The following is an 18,493-nucleotide window of genomic DNA, read 5'->3' as shown; positions in this document are numbered from 1 at the left end:
GACAACAGAGGCGATCTACATTAAAATTGAAACCGCAACTAAACACGCGCGATGAGTAACGAGGGCGGGAACTGACATTGAAGTATTAGTTAATATTCAAAAAATTTGACTTTTGAAATTCAAAAAATTTTTGGGTACATTTTATTTCGAAATTTTGTCAACCAAAACAAGTAAAAAACAACAACAGATATAATGAAAAGAAAAAAATCCTTTTTCGGGAATAGAAAGCATAATACCCGGGATTTTCAAAAACTGGAATATAAATTGAATTGATTTTAGTGTTGTAATTGTAAATAAAATTTGGTAAATATGATTTCAACTGTAAATATTTTAACTCATTTCTTAGAAATAGAGTCAAAGACATATCTTTTGTAAATGATTTCATTTAATTTTTAAAGCTATCGATGAACGCAATGTTCGAAAACGTTCGTTTTTTAATCAATTTGAGTTTTATTTGATAATTACTTCTTCTCTGCACCATTTGTTAAGTTGGCGTTTGAGTTGTGTGGAACCAACTCGTTTGAGAAGGGAGTAGTTTAATAACCCAGCTTGTGGTATATCAAGCTAAGAAAGTTGCTTCTTCAGCAGAGCTTTGGTGCAACGGTAGCATGCCTGATCGCGGTTCTGGCGATAGCAGGTTGGAGTCCTCTAAGCTCTAAATCTTTAGCAGTATATGGAGTTTGCTAATACCGGGTCGTTACAACAGAAAGGTGTGCTCTTTTTTTTCGATCATCGTTTAATTAATCCTCACTGAGTTTCACGGTACCTTAGCTGTCCATATGAGCTTACTTATAGAAAGATTAAATAGAAAGATCAAAAAAGGCTGCGTATAGAACTGATCTTTTTTGAAAATTTATATTTAAGCACATTTGAGCATTTGAATTGTGCCTAAAACTGAGAATTATATTATTCCATTTCTCATAAAAATGGAATTCACTACCAAATCAACTCAGAGATTTCAAAACTAGCTAGAGTGTGCTTAGAACTTTTTTTCATAAAGCACTACAAAGATCAAATTCTTGATAGTGACAAAACATGATTTAATCTTTGTAAAACTCAAAACTGATGTAATTCGAGCTTTTTTTTTATGCTATAATTTTGTTTTGATTTATAATTTAGTTGTACATTTTAGCATTGATAGCTTCATGCTTTCAACGTCTACAGTGCTATATAAAAATTTCTTTTTCATATTTTTTATAGTTTCAGATTAGCGCTAACCTGAAAAAAGTCGTAATATTTGACCCTGCGCAAATTTTTCAAACAATTGGAAGATCATTTGCGTCTTTGTTAACCGTAATTTAAACTGGTTTCTAAATTTCGATGGGTGAAACTCTGATGCCGCTGTTATCGTATTGCCGGTCAATTTAGATCAGAATAAAAATATCTTATATTGAAATATTACATTAGGCATGAGTCTTATTGGCACCCTCAGATTTTAATTATAAATATACATGATTAATCGTGTTGGTAATTAGGGAATCGTCCAAAAAAGACATTTTGCTATCATCAGTTAGAATTACTTTTCTTAATACTTAGAGGCCGAAATGTTTTTATGGACACTGACGTTTGTGAATTTAGTTTTCGCCTGCATATTGTTTTTCCCAGTTTTGAAATGCGATACGGGAAACTCTGACGATGTCTTTTCCAGATCTTTATGAATTAAAACAGTGCCGCAGTCTTCAAAGGAGTTTGCTCTTAAAAGGTTTGTATCTTTTTCCCTCGGATGAAATGTTCATATAGCAAAATTACTTCTGAACGTAATGAAATGTTTCTTATGTTTTAGGAAGTTTGAACCGTCAAAGTTAAATGCACGAAGAGCGATAAATTAAACCTATTAGAGTGTGTGAAAACGAAGTTAAATTAGCAGAGAAGGATATACTGTTTTCCCCATTTAATTGGTACCGACAGAAGGTTGCAAACGCGCCGATGTGTAAGTAGACATTTATGGAAAACATAGATTGGTTGACACAGATTGTAGTCAACTACATTGCAGCTACGCAAAACTAAGCATCTTATTTGTATTTAATACACCAAATACAGTTCAATTATTTACAATTGATTTCTTTTAGACCACCCCCAACCTTACGATGTCCAAAACTATTGGGCTTATCCGGGACCTTATCCTGCGGGTGCACCAATTTACGAATGTCCTCCATACCCAATTTACAATCCTATTATAGCCTCACAGGTTCTGCCACCCATTACCTCAAAACCTCAGGTTTGAAATATATAGTTTAGCAAATTTTTGTTTAGGATTAGAGCTTGAAATAATTGGTTCAATTTTGTTTCAGATACCACTAGACACAAATTACCGTGAGTAGAAAAATTTCTCCTTTTTAATGGTTGTTTTGAGTAGATTTTAGGCTAATGAGCCAAGATTTCCTTTCGATAAATTTCATAAAATTTGCCCCAATACTAATAGGTGTTCTGTTGTAGCTCGTCCGTCAGCAGTAAGCCCTTACGTAGCCAATGGTCCTCCATCAGATAGCAATTTAGAAGAAACATCATCAACTAGACCTAGCTCTCACTCTCCGTCAATGGCATCTACATCTGACTCACAAATTCCTGCTACCTCTGCAGCTCCCAGTTCCAGGCCCAGAGTTGTCATTCGGGTAGTGGACCCTGAGACAAAGGAGGATTTGACGGAAAAACTTGCTGAAATGAAAGCACAAATAGAAGAGGAACTATCAAAACAACCGATAGCGCCACCTCAAACTGAGTCGGTGCAGCCAGCCCATGCTGTCAATGTTCCTGATAGTCTTCAAACACAACCAAATGTTAGTTTGATGCATGGGGAATTGTAACATAATGCAGTTGGGTACTCAAATGTTAAAACATGCAGTTGCGTACTTAGAAAAATGATTTTTAAGTCAGTAACAATTTGAGCGCACCAGCACCCGCTTAGCTAAACTTGAATACTGCAACAAATAATTTGGGATAGCAACATCCAACTTACATGTCTAGAAATGAAACTCATTTCGATGCGCAATTAATTTTTTAATTGCCGCACAGCGATAGCTGAGGCTATTATTGGCCTTCTCTTGGTTTTTTACAATTCAAAGAATTTGAATTGTATTGGGGCGCTGTCTTTTTTTAAGATCTGTTCACACATTTTCATGATTTTTGAAGTCAAATTGGAGTAGTGATTTTGGTCACGCCGAAACAGGAAATGAGCGAAAAAGTGAGTGGTTTTGCGGCGTGAATTTTTTTCGCTCTAATTTTAAAGTAGAGTGCGAAAATGGTGTTTGAACAAAAATTCGGTTTCTCGGTAGTGGTTTTTTGTTCACATGCGGCAATTTCACTCTGATTTTTACTGTTTTTTCGATTTTTTGGATCGGATTTTTTTCTAAATGGTTTTCCCAATCCATTCACTGCTCATTCTATGCCTAGTTTTTTGTTTGAATTAAATTTTCATTTCTCGCTAGTGGTTTTGTTGTTCACATGCGGCATTTTGACATTGATTTTTTGTTTTTTTTTCTTATTTTTTGATCTGATTTTTTTAAAATGGTTTCCTCAATTCACTCATAGTCCATTCTCGGTCTATTTTTTCTGTTTAGTCAATGAAAATTCTTTGAATTGTACGTCAGGACTTGTCCTGCTATGTTTTTTTATTTCGTCGTCATGATTTTTGTTACGACCATATGACGTCACAGCCATTTTTTGTTCATTCGTTCATGCAATTTCAACTGAATTGCATGTGTGACGTCATTTTTCGCTCTTAGTGGAGCGAGTTTTTTTGTTCATGCGCGTGATTATATTTTTGGTCACACTTGACTTACCTCACTCTCAAAATTGACTTCCTCACTTTGAAATAGACTTTTATTTACTTAAATTCAAAGAGATAAGGTCAAATGGGTGTGTGTCACTGTAAATGAAGGTTATTTGAGAGAAGCTGATGGAGGCAGCAAAAACTTATACAGATTTTTAATCAAAATATAACAGATCAGCCTTCAATGAAAAGACGAATTTTTTTTGGTCTGTCTTTACTGTTTTTTTTAGACTGCCGATCTACGAATCTATTGAGGCTATTTTCTGGCAATCTGCCAGCTATGTTTGTTAATTTTGAGATATTGCATCGAAATGGTTTCCTCCATTTCGTAAGCCATTAAATAGCTGTCTAACAGACATCCACTTAACTTAGATTATTTTTTTAAAGCAATTTCAATTAAATAAGGACCCCTCCTGGTTATATTGGTAAATGCATAAGCTGGTTAGAGCCATTATGTTATGTTTTTTAATAAACAACAGTATGCAGATTAAAGTAACGGCTGAACCACATTATTTGTAACTGAAAATAAGAAGTAAATATTTCCTAAATTTTTAATCAAGACTGAAATTATTAACTTGTGATTTGATGTTGTGCCTTAGGTGCCTCCTCTGGACCCTCACCAAGCAGTTGTCCCAGTTATACCCTATCACATCCCACAGCACCAACAACCCCCCTATGAACCACAACATCCTCAAAGGAGGGGTCCCAATTCAAGGGGATATTACCATGGCGGACCCAGACGTGGCGGAGGACCTCCCATGAGGTCCGGTGGATATCAGCAGCCGCCTCCGGGGGGTCGACACCGCTATCGAAATAATCCTAAGCCACTACATCCCAGAGAACAAGGTTAACTTTTATGATTTATGTGAGATGTATATGAAGACATATATGAAGATGTAGCATTCAACATTAATATTTATTCTGTAATTGTTTTTGAGTAGAGCATTAATTTGTGCTCATAAATGCTGATTGCTTTTTAAAACGAAAGCGTTTGTTTTGAAAAGACAGTTTTGTGAAGCTTTCTTGAGAACATGGCGGTTGTTGTTTACAGAAATCAGGGTCAACCGGGTTCCCCCTCAAGTTCAGGCTAGTAAGCCGGTTAGCCAAGAGGAGGACGAAGAACAGCAAGTTTCCACTGATGTGTACAAAGCTAACCAAATGCGATCTAGCGAATCTGCCGCCTCGATCACTCAAACTGCAGTTGATGAGAGCTCCAGACCGGAGCCAGAGTCAACATCGTCAACCTTAGAAAGTGAGGAAAAGAGTTCCCAAATTCCTTCTGAAAAAGAAGCTAATGAAATTGATGACTTGGAATCATCATCATCGCCAACTGTGCAAACAAATGAAGAATGCGGAATTAAAATTCACATGGAGAGCGAAAAAGTTCCCGAGGTCACTTGTATTCTGAATAAAGACTTGGAAATTGTACAACTTGTTTCAGACGCCCAAGTGAGAATTGAGGTAAGACACTAACCTTCTTGCATTGCTCTTTCTTTTGTCTATCTCGCACTGAAGATAGTTAAATTCACCGAAGTCCGTTGATTGCCTGTCACACATAGATGCTCCATCTATCAATGAAAATAAATTGAGGGATAGAATTACTTAAGCATGATAGAAAACTAACTCTGATTGCAAATTGGTTGATCGAAAAAGTCGCTCGAACTGTTTGCCTTGCCATAATTTCATGACCATCTTGCTAGAAAGAACAATTTCTCTCATTAAAATGAGAACAATTTCTGTAAACTTGTTTTTTTAACTCGAGAGCAATTCATCCGTCGTTATTCGGTTGTTTTCCGTTTTTAATAGCCGCGAAGTGATAGCAGCTATTATTGGGGACATCGTGTTTTTTTTTAATTTGTCTCCATCAATGATTCTTGCGACCTGACTTCTTGAATTCTTTTTCAATTTCAGACTTATACTGCTTTGCAGTTAAAATTTGTGTACCTGATGTCAATTTTTCTGCATATAGGTCAATTGCGTGACTTACATCACTCAAAAAATGACTTCTGAAATCACTTAGTGAACTTTAAATTTTATGAACATTAGTAGTTAAAGATCAATATTGTGCATCCAAGTAGTGCCAAAAAAATATGCCCTAATTCTTGAGTATTGGAGTCTTCAGTTTTTGATTTCGAATATTAATTTCTCTGTTAGGGATTTTTCCTTATAAAGCGTATGTCTCATAAAAGCGTCAGTCCGAATCGAACCCAAAAAGTCTAGTGTTCTATTAAAGGACTGGTGGCCAATCTGTCTATCTTATTTCTTTTGTTGTTTCAATTCGATGGACGGCCACAAGCGTCTATCTGCCGGCTGTGTATTTAAACTTGGAAGAATATATTTTTTGAACAATGAGCATATGAGAATTATTATTTGCTCAGACACTGTTGAAAAATGGCAATTTTGACTTTGTTACTTGTAATAATAAATGTTTTTTTTTGAAAAAAATCTTTAGTTGTTCTCAAACGAAGTTTGTAGCATTTATACTGGCATTTATTTCAAGTTTTTATTCTGAAAGTGTGATTTAGGTTCTTGGCGATAATTAAAGAAATGTGTGACAATATTCTGCCCCCTTAGTGTTTATGCGTTGTTATATAGCACTTTAGTATATAAAAACAATGCTTGCGCCTGGGGGCGTATCAGTAGATATCTCTAAGTTGTGGCAACATCAGAAATTTTTCGGTGTGGCAACATCAGAAATTATCAGCCTTGTAGTTCCGTTATTTCAAATCTGTTAAATGAGAACCGAAGCTGGGACTGTTAGTCAAGTGCAGTGACCACGAGGCTATGAGGGCTTGAAATTAAGTTCGCCCAGAGGTAGGATTTACTGACATGGATAATACGTGTTTTTTGATTGCTCCCGAACGAAGTTTGAGATATTTTTTGTAATTCTTTGTTTTTGCAAAGTTTGAGCTTTAAAGATTCTGCACTAATCTAGAACACTCTTAGTTTTCAACTAAGTTTTTCACGCTTTACTTTTTGATGTTTGCGTAATCTCAGATGCTCTCAATCTGAAATTTGTTTTGATAAGATAAAAGTGATTGTGAAAACCGGTGGTTTGTAGTGGTTATAGCGGAGCTCCTAAGATGGAGGGCAGCTTATCTGATTTATTTTGTGTTACCATTATCCATAAAATTGATATGAAACTAAATTTTGAGCAGTTTTCGTCGTATTATCTAATCTTCCTCTTTTATAGTAAATATCAGTCGCAATTGAGCACAATTAGTAACAGCGCTCCTATCGTAACATGTTTTAGGGGTCCCTTATCATGCAACCTAGCGTAATAAATGCGTTTTGAGACGCGATTTACCATCATTTTTAAGCTCCTACTATGCACGTTTTTTGCGCTCATTAAGCATGCGGTATAGCAAAAACAAGCAATTCACAAACGCCATTGTACAGAAGTTTGCTGTAGAAAGAGCAAAAGATGTGCAATACGCATAGATAGCTTAAGTGGTTAGACCTATGGCTGTTAAACGAGGGGCATGGGTTCGAGCATGAGTTGGAGCGAAAAAGGAACTCTTAATTCTTTTAAACCTTCTTTTCGTGTAAATGATTTTCTTGTTATGGTTTTGCGGGCCTGCTAGTTTAAATAATTTTTGTAAATTCTTAAAAAGTTACCTTATACCATCAAGGGTTTCATTTTTTCAATTCTCAAATTTGAAATTATATACTTTTTTGCTAATTCAAAGTTTTGTTTTAAATTCACTTTGAATTAGTGATTAATAGCCGCCTTCAGTTTCTCAGCCGGCTATTATAGCACTCCTTTTTTTTACTGCGTCGAACTTTTTCGCTTTACCCATTTTGCCGCTTTTTCGACATTTTGCGTGAAATCTTTTTGACTTATCTAGGCTACTTTCACTCTTCTGTCATTCTGCTCAAAGTCCTTTTAAACAGCAGCTGCTCAGCAAAGCAATTCAAAGTGAAGAGAGTCAGTATAAAAAAATCAATGTCAGAAATAGAAACGGGATAAACCCATAAAGCCCATTTTTAGATGCCGGGTACTTGAACTTTGTTCTCATAAGTTTTAGTTACTATCTATAAAGCTTATTGGTATTGATACTAGACCCTGTAGCCTCTCACTGAGAGACAGGAGTATGTTCAATTACGAAATGACATCAAAATAAATCGCACTTAAAATTGTTTTTATACAAAAATCAATTTTTGTTGATTTTTTCTTTTCTTTCAATCCCAATAGAGTTATGGGAATCAACGGCGGCTATTTTTCGGCAATCTGCTGGGTATGTTTAATTGCTCTCGAACAAAGTTCGAGTCAATTAATGTTGTCAAGTGTGCCGTCTTATTGCATTTTTTTAAACCATTTTGAGATTTTGACCGAATCTAAACACGTCTAACTGCTTGATTTTGCATGTTCTAATTTGGGTTCTTATTTTCAAACAGCCTATTACTGAGCAGTTCTTTATCAGTTTACTTCTAGACTTCGAATGGCAAAGTGCCGAAATTGGTTTCATCACATTTTCGCACATGCTTGTTTTCTATGACATCGGCTGAAGCAGCGTTGTAAACCTATTGCCATTGCCCCGCAGTTTGTTTTTGGAGCTGAGGTCATTTTTTACATTTCGCTTTTGATCAATTTTGAATACTCAAAAATTTCCGATTGCCATTTTTTGCTGCTTTTGAACTGATTTTGCGCTTAGCAGCTAAGTGTACGCTAATTAAGACATGAAGTTTGTCGGAGCTATGTTACCTTCAAGTGCTAATGGACTTGAAAAAATGTTTGAATTTGAACTGGGCGTGATTCTTTTTTATAGCTGCGAAGCTGTAAGCTGAGCGTAGCTATATTGCGGTGCTCTTGGTTTTTTACAATCCAAGAATTGGATTGTATTGGTGCTCTGTCTTTTTATTTTTGTAAGATGTTTTCACATCTTTTCATGACTTTGAGCTTTCAAAACGGGATAAACAGGTAAAGCTCAGCGGGCATCAAGTTTCATTAGAGACCCTTAGCCGCGTTTTGGTTGTCCTTCATGTGCTAAAAGTGTTGAAGCTACTGGGAGGCCGTAATTCAAGGCTATAAGGTCATTTTTAGGAGTTTTTTAGCTCAAATTGTTGCAAATTTTCGCATTTGTTCGTCATTTTTCTAATTTTTTGTTGGACCAGTCTGATATTGAGCTTCGTGAAGCTTCATAATGGTGTTTGGCGAGAGGTAATTACGTTTTATGGCCATTTTAAGAGCTAGATGTTTTGGTACTCCGAACGTAAAGGCGCAAATTTATACAAATTCTTAACAAATTATCAAGGTTTTTGACATTTTTTGGGGGGTTTTTCAGCCCCTGATTTCAAGAAGCCTCCTCTTGGTTTTAATAATAGGTTATTGCACAATTTCTAGTGGTAGTGGAGTGGTTCCATTGCATAGTGGTTTTACTGCATAGTTTTATTTGTAATGGGGAATGTGTTTCAAGATTTTGGTATTTCGAAATTAACGATTTTAATTAAAAATTGCATCTTTTTAAAATTTCTGTAAATTTAGTATTTTTTCTCACTGGCCAGGGAACTTTCTATAAGGTTTGCAAGTATGTTGCTGCATAGTTTCTAGTGGCAATAAAATGGTTGTCAATTTTTTAATATCACAAATTTCAGCAGGTTTTTAAAAAAAAACTTGCAATTTTTCAAGTTTTTTTAAATGTATTTAAAATTTATGCGTTTTTCCTGCACCACGGCCCAGGAACCTCCTCCAGAGTTTGATAATAAGTTACTGCATAGTTTATAGAGGTAATGGAATGGTTATCAATAGGTTAATAATACGAATTTCAGCAATATCTTGATAAAATTACATTTTTTTTGAATTTTCGGAAAATTATTATCATGTTACAATTTTGTGGACCTTTTTGAGCCAGTGAAGCTATTCAACGCTTGCAAAAGGGATAATGGATAGTCTCCCGAGACAATGAAAGAGTTCTGAAGATTATAATATCACGTTTTTAGCAAGTTTTTGTTAATATTTCATTTTTTTAAATGTTAAGAAATTTTTGTCTTTCTGAGTTTAACGACCTTTACTATCCCACGAAGCTTTTCTAAGTCTTGCAGATGTGTTACATGACAGAATTCCAGAGATAAAAACAATTGGTTTTTAACTTTTTTCCAGCGATATTTAGAAACTTTCTTTAAGTTTTGTTTTTCTCAGTTTTTTTGAAGCATTTGTCATCTCTCTCGAGTTTATCTACCTTTAAAGGCAAAATAATCTCCTGCAAAACTTGTGCGTGAGCTAATGATAATTTTGAATTGTGTCATCTATGGGCTTCAGTTTAAAAGCTCCGAGAGTTTTAGCAATGTTTTTTTTTGTTTAGTTTGTTTGATTCTTTTGGGTTTCAACTTTTTGTCTTCATGGTTGGGATTGTTCAAATGATCTGCCGGTAAGGTTAATTAGGTCTGTTTTTGATTCAATTCTTTGGATTGTATTTCAGGACTTGTCCTGCTATGTTTTTTGTTTCGTCGTCGGACGCTTCATTTTCGTTTTACATATGTTCTAGAACATTCTGTCTCGTCACTGCTTAAATGGCTTTTTCGCGCTTGATTTCACGCTTTCTGCGTGACCTAAATTGCGGTTATTCAGAAACAGAATCTGTTCCTAAAACAAATTTGATTGTAAGAAAACAGATTGTATGGTGCGACAGCCGAGTGGTTAAGGCGACTGGCTGTTAATCCGGAGATCGCCGTTTCGAGACGCGACCGGGAAAGTTTTTTTGCACCCAAAAACAACCTCCTTTGAAATAAACTTGTAAGTTTTATAGGCGGCGGCGATAACAATTATCAACTCACTTCTGTATCTTTTTCCATCTGTATTTTACGGCACGCAAGTCTATTTCGCAGCTATTCCGGCAATCTGCCGGCTATGTTAAAAATAGTTTGACCTGTTTCACATCACTTAGTTTCAATGAAATTTTCGCTAAATTGAGCGTACAGCACACAATCACTTGGAGTATGTTCATTGTGCTGTTGAGTTGCATGAATGATTACGGGCGTTTAAAAATATGGATTATGTCGCATTGAAGCAAAGGTATAAAAAATAATCGTTTTGTGAACAGTACATTGATATTTTTTGACATGACTTATTTTTTTACACTTTTTTACATGACTTACTTTTTGTAAAGGCAATAAATTTTATAATGAAACCTAACTGGGGTTTGTAAATTTTTGAATGTTTTAAAGGAAGTAACCGAGTTGAAGACAGCAACCATCGCCCCTAGTCAACCAGAACCAGAGCACCCCAAACTGGACACAAAAGCAGTCTCAGCTGAATTGATTGAACAACCAGAGAAATCAACAGAAGGTAACAGTAAGAGCTTCTCTTGCAGCTTTTTCGAGCTGTTTTTTTTGGTTATGTATTTTTACTCTAAAAGTCTGTTATGTCTAAAAGTTTTATGTTTAGTCTGAAAGTTCATTTTAGAGGAGACTAAATGTGTATCATTTAGGTTGTTAGGAAGAAATTTTGAAGCAATTTAAAAAGTAAAGGGATTTTTACGCTAAATTGAACGCTTTGTTTCAAATATTTAAGCATTTTAAGACTGTTTTAGCATTTTTGGTCAATTATTTTTTTTATTGCATTTATTGGCAACTGAATTGAATCTTAATGCTCATTGGCATTTTAAATTGAAATTTTAGAAAAAATTTGTTTTGTACAGCTTACTTTTTAGTTTTTTATAAACTAATTTTGAGGAAAATTGAGAACTTTGTAGCAATATGTTTTCAATAGCCGCCCTCATCTTCGTAGTGTGCTAATATAGGGCTCATATTTTTTTTACTTCATCGAACAAAAATTTTCGCTTTATGAGTATTGGAGTTCATAGCTAAGAGAAAGTGTTCTTTTCAATTGGATGTTTTCATTCGCTGAAATTGATCTACAAATTTGGCGCAAGATCTGATGTATACGATAAAATGAAAAGTGAGCTGCAATATTGATAAAAATTTTTGTTGTGCAAACCACAAAAGCTATGAGTTTGGTCACCGTGTGCGTGTCTTAATCCATGTTTAAGGTACCTTCAAATAAACATTTGAATTGAAAAAGATAATTTTATCCAGGTGACGAAAGCAGTGAACAGGCTTCCAAAGGTGTGCTAGCATCGCAATCCAAGTCATCAACAAACACTGTAGCATCTAGCCAACGTCCCTTAGACAAACCTCTGGCTCAAAATGCACCAATCCTTCCGAAAACAGCTACTTGGGGCAACAAGTACAAGGCCGCAATTGTCAAACCAATCAACGTTATTCCTCCCATTGTGGATAAGGAGGAAAACTTAGTAACTCCAACTGTCAGACCTGAAGTACTATCAACTGCAGTCCAGCCAACCGTCACAAGCTCAGACACAACGTTGCCGACCTCAGAGAAAAGCCACATCGAACCAACAGTTGAACCTCAGCCTCCCAAACCCGTTGCCCCTGTTCTGTCAACCTGGTCATCTCGACTGGGTGCGAATGTTGTCAATCTTCCCAGTGCTAATGTGCAGCCGTTACCACAAAAGCCAGTGATGGCTTCATCTAACAGTAATTTGGCGCAAGTTGCACCGTCCTACGCTGCAACCAGTGCCGATAAACCAGCAGCTTCTCTTCAGCAATCAACAGCAGTTGCTCCAAACAGAGAGGCCGAACAAACTGATCAGAACCTGTCGCCAGTTTCACCTTCGCCTGAACAAAAATTGGAGAGGACTGAAAACCTGTCATCAAATCAAGAACCCAATTTGAACAAAAGTGACCAAAGTGAATCTGTCAGTACTGCGGAAACCGACGTTGATCAAGATGGATTTCAAGAGGTCAAACAGAAACGCAAACAGAAGCCAATTGTTCCTCAGTCAAGTTCGTCTGGAGCTTGGGGTAGTGCGCAACGAAGTCTGGGTCGAAGCGCAGCGCCCTTTCATCAGCAAACAGCCATTCATGGTGCTTTATCGTCGGCCGTGCCTTCGCATGAACAGAGTGGATTTTCAGATCAGAAGAGCACTTTTGGTAGTGCGAGATCTTCATCGAACGACAATCAAAATGACGATCGCAATCAATCTGGATTCCGGGGACGCGGCTTCGGGCGACCCCCGGCTCCAAGGTCTTCAAGAGGTGGATGGGGAAGAGGTACTCCTCGGCAGTCGGGAGGTGCCTCGAATTCCGATACTGCAGCAAACAAATCTAGTGATGATACAGAAGTTGTCATCATGAAATCTCTACAATTCGAAACCTCAGGACCATCAATCTCTGAAAACAGGTCTTCGACTTCATGTTGGGCGGACCAAGTTGAGGCGGCTAAACCAGCCAATGTGTCTTCTTGGAGTCAAATCGCCCGAACCAGGATATCGAATGCTTCCACAATCCCTCTCACAAAACCAACTACCAACCCTGTAACTCAGAAAGCGACTCCCGTTCAAGCTCCAGCAGAGAAAACTCCTAGTCAGCAGGAGGATCTGAGGCCTGAGTGGGCCAAAGTAGACACCAAGACAGTGTCTACGAGTCCTGAGTCACCCCCACCTCCAACACAGAAAGTGTCACAAGACGATGATAAGTCAACATCCTTTTGTAAAGAAGAACCCAAAGTGTCATCCCTCAAGGACAGAAGTCCATCGCCTGCAATCATAAGCCGAGATTTTGTAGGCAAAGAAACTTTCTCCAAAACATTAGAGACAGGTTCTAACAAGGTTGCAGAAAAGTCTGTCCAGCCTGTTGCTGTTGCCCAGCCTGTGAAACCAACTCCTGTGACATCAGTTGTTCAGCCCACTACAAGAGCAACTTCGCCGAAAAGACGCGAGCGTGACATTTCACCTCCTCAGTTCTCGGCTCTCGTCTCGCATTCAGACAAACGAGTTTTGCCCTCATTTAGAAGTAGCCGGGGAGCCACGAACGAACGTAGCAGTCGTTCGCCCTCCCCTGTCGGATTCAAAGATCACCAGGGATCTGGATCAACGTTTGCCCAGTCAACATCTGGAATGTCCTCTGTGTTCGGAAACGATAAAGGGAATCCACCGAAGCAGCGTCAGATGGCAGTCGTGAATCCGATGAAGTTTGATGACTAGTGAAACGAAGCCTTTTGTCTCAGAAACAATGTCGCTTCCTGAAAACAGCCTCTAAAGCTACAAACAAACTCAAATCTATTCAAATCCAAAATAAAACATTTATCTCCTTAGACTCGAAATGGAATTTATGAAAGAATTGTTTAGTTAATTTCGGTAATAGTTCAGATGGCTTTGCCAACTTTACACAATTACTTTCATGATCAAAGTGGATGTGACTTGCTGAAATATTCCTCATTTCGGCGGATTCTGCTGAACTTGATTATCATTGTTGTATTAGACTCTTTGTTTATGGTGATGATGATAAAATGATGAACTATTAACGCTCTAATCAAATCCAAACACGCAATCATATCGATGCTTAATGTTGAAATCTACACGGATTCCATTCATTCAATAATACATACAAATTATGTTCTATTATTATATTGAACATAACCAACCTATTGTTTACAACTAATCCCTTTGGTTCTGATAATCACTTATTTTGTGCTAATCTGCTTTGACCGAAAATTGTTTAAATAGACACTTTGTCACAGTATCAACCCAAGATTTTGCTGCTTGCTTGGGCGTTTTCGCTTCTTTTTGTTAATGGGTGATAAAGTTTCTTTGTTTTTTTTTTCTGCTATTGGGTTTGAATTGCTTCAGCTAACCTCTTTTTCCGCTCGCTCTTTCTCCTTAGATCTGCCTGGAGCAGATGTTTAAACGACTACTGTAACTGCCGCGCTGCAAATAATCAACAATCAGCTCTTGAAGAGTTGTCAAAACTCCCTCTACAAGTTGCCCTCAATTTTACCCTTAAACCTATAGCAAACTTACTCATTATCCAAATTTTTGAGGTTCAAAATAGGATGGTTGACAATGCTCTGCGGATGATTTTGAGTGAGTTTCGTTTCCATTCTTTTACTAGTAGTTCTCTATCCAATTCAGCCTAATTCGTCCATTTTCAAATAGATAATTTCACATTTGAGTTTGCTTTTGAGATTAGAAGTAGCAATACAAAAGCTTTGATTCAATGAAGCCCCTCCCCCTCATTCCCCCTTAATTGGCTATAGCTTAAACTACTACAGTTAATACGTCATCTAGTATTCTTGCTTACTTATTACATAATCGAGGAGCTTTTTTCTCTGTTGTTACAAAAAATTTTCTAGTACTAAAAATTTATTTTCAGATTTATATTCAACCTTTTCAAAAAGCAAAATTGAAGCTATATTGGTTATTGGTGAAAGTAAAATTGAAAAGGTTGGACTAGATCAAATTTTTAAAGATGTTTTCCACAAAATACCCAAAAAAATGTTAATACTTGACTTTTATTCAAGTGCTTTTCAAGAAATTTCATTTACAAACTCAAGTATAGCGAAATTTTTTAGTATCGCACTTGTATTACCAGTAATTTTGACGATATCATTTGTTCATTTCGAGGTATATTCTATTTTCTAACGAAGAGTAATTTTATTACTAGTAAACTTTCATGACTAACTGTCTAACTTTGCTCCCCATATTAATTCTTACGAAGACGATCTCATTTGCTATTTTGTCAATTTATTAGTTCTTCTGAGTCGCGATAACTTTTGAAGCGACCTGGGTAACTTTAAGTTCTGAAAAGCTGCCTTAAATAATTGCAATCGCTTAAACCGCATTTAAGAATTTGAAGCTTTTACGAAAAATTCGACACCACAATTTTCTGTGCAGAAATTTTTCCGAGCGGAATAAACAAAATTGGTAATTTGAACATGTTTTGATCTCGGTAAAATTTCCCAAGCTTTCAAAACCATTGAAGTGCTATTATAGTTTTGTTTACGACAGTGCCCAAATGTTTATTATAACAACGTGATAGGAAATGGCTTTTTTCGATTATTGTATTAAGTGATAAGTCGAGTCGTGATGTCATCTTATGTTTTCTAATTCAGAATATACTAAATAGGATATTTTAATTTCTGTTTGACTTAACTCTGGGAAAATTTAACATACGGACTTTCTGTAGTACTATTCTTGTTGGTGTCAACATTTATCTTACGAGGTGTGTGATCTTTCGTTTTTTAAAGAAAATCTGTTCTGAGATCTGCAGTTCATAATTATGGAGAGGAATTCAAATTATGGAATTGATGTTTTTGTTGATATTAAGGGTGATGTGTAATCTATTTGCAATGCTGCTAGCTATATCCTATGGTCCTGAAAAATGAAGCTAACTGATCATTATTGAGTGGTGATAAGCCAAATTTGATGACAAAATTGGTCCGTTTGTGAGTACAAGTACTGTTGACCTTTCCGATGCCCTGATAGAACTAGAATACACATATAATGTAGCCTCTTCTCTCTCATCTATGCATCCTTTGTGGCTGCTTTTCAATTTTGGTGCTTCCGCAATTTGTTCATTTATTCTGGTGATATAGTCCTTATAAAAAACAACTACAACAACAACCACCGCCCTTTCACGGTGTGTATATCTCTCTCCTCGTTTTGCCTGCTCCGTCGTAAACGAGCCCAAATTATTTTTCTGCTTTTTTACGTATAGTCCATTCAGTTCACCTCAACAGTTTTTATCAGCGCACTTTTTTCTTATCGCTTTCTGCAGTTTCCCCCCACTTACACCCCCACATTTTCCATCACCCTCCTTGCCTTACTCTTTCCCCCTCTTAACAACCCTGCCAACCCTCCCCGAGAAATGACCAATTTGTCTGATTCCTTTTTTCACCCCCCCCCCCCCCCCCCCCCCCCCCGTCTTCTCGCCCCTTCCCGCCTTCTCGCTTTTGCTCACCGGAATAGCTCTGGAAATTAAATACCCTCTTTTAATTTCATGTTTCATTTGATCGATTAGTGTAAACAAGAGTAAACAAATAAATAAATAAGCAATTGCACATATAGAGTCGCCATGGATTAATTTCAAACGTTTCAATCCTTGATGTTGAGGTTGTTTGAGTCCATGTATCTATCATCTTACATGCATGGTTGACATATTCAATTCTTTTTGTGACAAAGGGATTTCGAGACATTGCTAAATTTAGGTTTACTCGGCTGAGAATAATTAGTGGGTAATTAATGCGTATGAATTCTGTGTAAAAACGATGTTTTGGTGCATTTCATGTTTCTAATGATTTTGCGGCTTTATATGATATATTTTTGGAAGTTTCAGAAGTTTATCATTAAACAAAGTTCAAACCAGATTTCAACTTACATTGATCACTGTAATTGTTTACTGAGGCGTTGGTTGCCGTAGTTTCAAGTATCAAAATGACTTAAGAACTGATTGTACGAGTACGATTAATGGAAGGAAACGCTTTGAAGTATGTAAATGAGCAATGGTCTTTGAGTTATCAGTATGATTTTATTACGTCAACCATGCATAATAGTTGACAAGGGTGTAACATGTACGTACATACATATTGGTTTCAGTGATGCTTCAAAGACACATAGCATGAAGTCAAATCATATCAGAACAACTTTGTACTCAACGTGTTTGTTAATGACAACAATCCTTATGAGTGTAGTGTAATGTGTGTGTGTTAGTTAGCATATGCCAGATTAGTTTGGATTCTAACTTGTGCGCTGTTTGATTTGGAATTAGGCGAGGCGTGCACCACCGCCATACTAGCCAAAATTGCCAACACCCCTTTACATTTACATGCTCAATGCTAAATTCATGTCGCAATCTTGTCTGTCTTTATTTAACGTGCATAAACATGAGTAAATTGCCGAGTTTTAGTTCCTGTTTCTGCCAATATCGACAGAATAATGGCTTTTCAATACGAAGTGATTCGCAACTAGAGCTCGGATGAAAAATCAGACCTGAAAATGCTTAATTAAAAATGAATTGTTGGAAAGTTAAATATTTGCTAATGTTTTAGAGAAAAAAAACACTGCAATTTTTCATCTGTTCATATACTAACACCCCCACCCCTGTCCCTCGACCCAACTTAATCTGAAACCCCTTTCAAACCCCAGTTAACCAATCCAATTGTCTACACCAAGCTCATACCGCTTCAACTACCACCCCTTCCAATTCAAAAAACTGCTATTTAGTAGCTACGACAAATTTTCACATTTATCATCTTAGAATTTGCTGAAATCAATTGTTATTACCTCTGAAGAACCAAAAATAAACTCCCTTGTTTGCGTGGCTGCAAAGCTGCTGAAATGTAAAGAGTAAAACGTGGATATTCTGTGTTGTATTGTATGGTATAAATTACGTAATCGTTGCATCATTTCTTTTACTCTCAAGTGTATCTATGAAGCTAATGCTACAAGACAAAACTATTGTTGTACCAACAAACCAAACCATCCAACTAATAGTTCATATACAACAATGGTCTTCATTCTTAACTCTCACAATAACATACGTACACATGAGCAGTCGTACATTGAAATTCAGTACATTTTCTCTATGCTAACTAACCATTAAAATTTGACTGAATTTTACTAAACTTTACTACCAGCAGCATCTCAATACGTACATACATACATACATGTTGAAAGTAATTCTATTTTTATGAAAAATTGTTTTTACTATTGCGAGATTAGGAAATGAAAAGTTTAAGCAAAGTAAAATTTTGCATCCTCTGTACTGAAACAGGTAGTTGAGAAGGTGGTCGGTTGCAAAGTGTTACATCATCGGTTGTAATCGAACTCAAATTTTATTAGCCTGAAGATAAAAAATAAAATATTAGCTGATTATGGTTGTCAATTACTGTAGATAGTCTGTCAACTGGAGTCGATTTTTCAAAAG

General features: G+C 36.5%; 1 protein-coding gene across 2 annotated transcripts; it reads left to right on the top strand.

The window, feature by feature from the left end:
* Positions 1-1,627: 1,627 nt before the first annotated feature.
* LOC142345771 (uncharacterized) lies at positions 1,628-18,264 on the top strand. Of its 2 annotated transcripts, XM_075398092.1 has the most exons (10): positions 1,628-1,702; positions 1,784-1,930; positions 2,070-2,218; positions 2,292-2,313; positions 2,437-2,777; positions 4,369-4,615; positions 4,821-5,021; positions 5,211-5,230; positions 10,934-11,054; positions 11,804-18,264. In XM_075398092.1, the coding sequence occupies exons 2-10, from the start codon at positions 1,927-1,929 to the stop codon at positions 13,771-13,773; spliced, it is 3,075 nt and encodes a 1,024-aa protein (XP_075254207.1). In that variant the 5' UTR covers positions 1,628-1,702; positions 1,784-1,926; the 3' UTR covers positions 13,774-18,264. The 2 variants fall into 2 exon arrangements, with proteins under 2 accessions (XP_075254207.1, XP_075254206.1); XM_075398091.1 differs by having other exon boundaries at positions 4,821-5,230.
* The last annotated feature ends 229 nt before the right edge of the window (positions 18,265-18,493 follow it).

Source organism: Convolutriloba macropyga, chromosome 9 (genome assembly GCF_964194025.1).
Source record: "Convolutriloba macropyga chromosome 9, txConMacr16.3, whole genome shotgun sequence".
Classification (NCBI taxonomy): domain Eukaryota; kingdom Metazoa; phylum Xenacoelomorpha; order Acoela; family Convolutidae; genus Convolutriloba; species Convolutriloba macropyga.
The sequence above is the reverse complement of the archived record's forward strand: the minus strand, read 5'-3'. Positions and strand labels throughout refer to the sequence as shown.

Excerpts from the sequence above, each read along its gene's own strand:
- LOC142345771 (XM_075398091.1), top strand. Across the intron at positions 2,778-4,368 it reads GTCTTCAAACACAACCAAAT|GTGCCTCCTCTGGACCCTCA; the intron begins GTTAGTTTGATG and ends GTTGTGCCTTAG. Across the intron at positions 4,616-4,820 it reads ACTACATCCCAGAGAACAAG|AAATCAGGGTCAACCGGGTT; the intron begins GTTAACTTTTAT and ends TGTTGTTTACAG.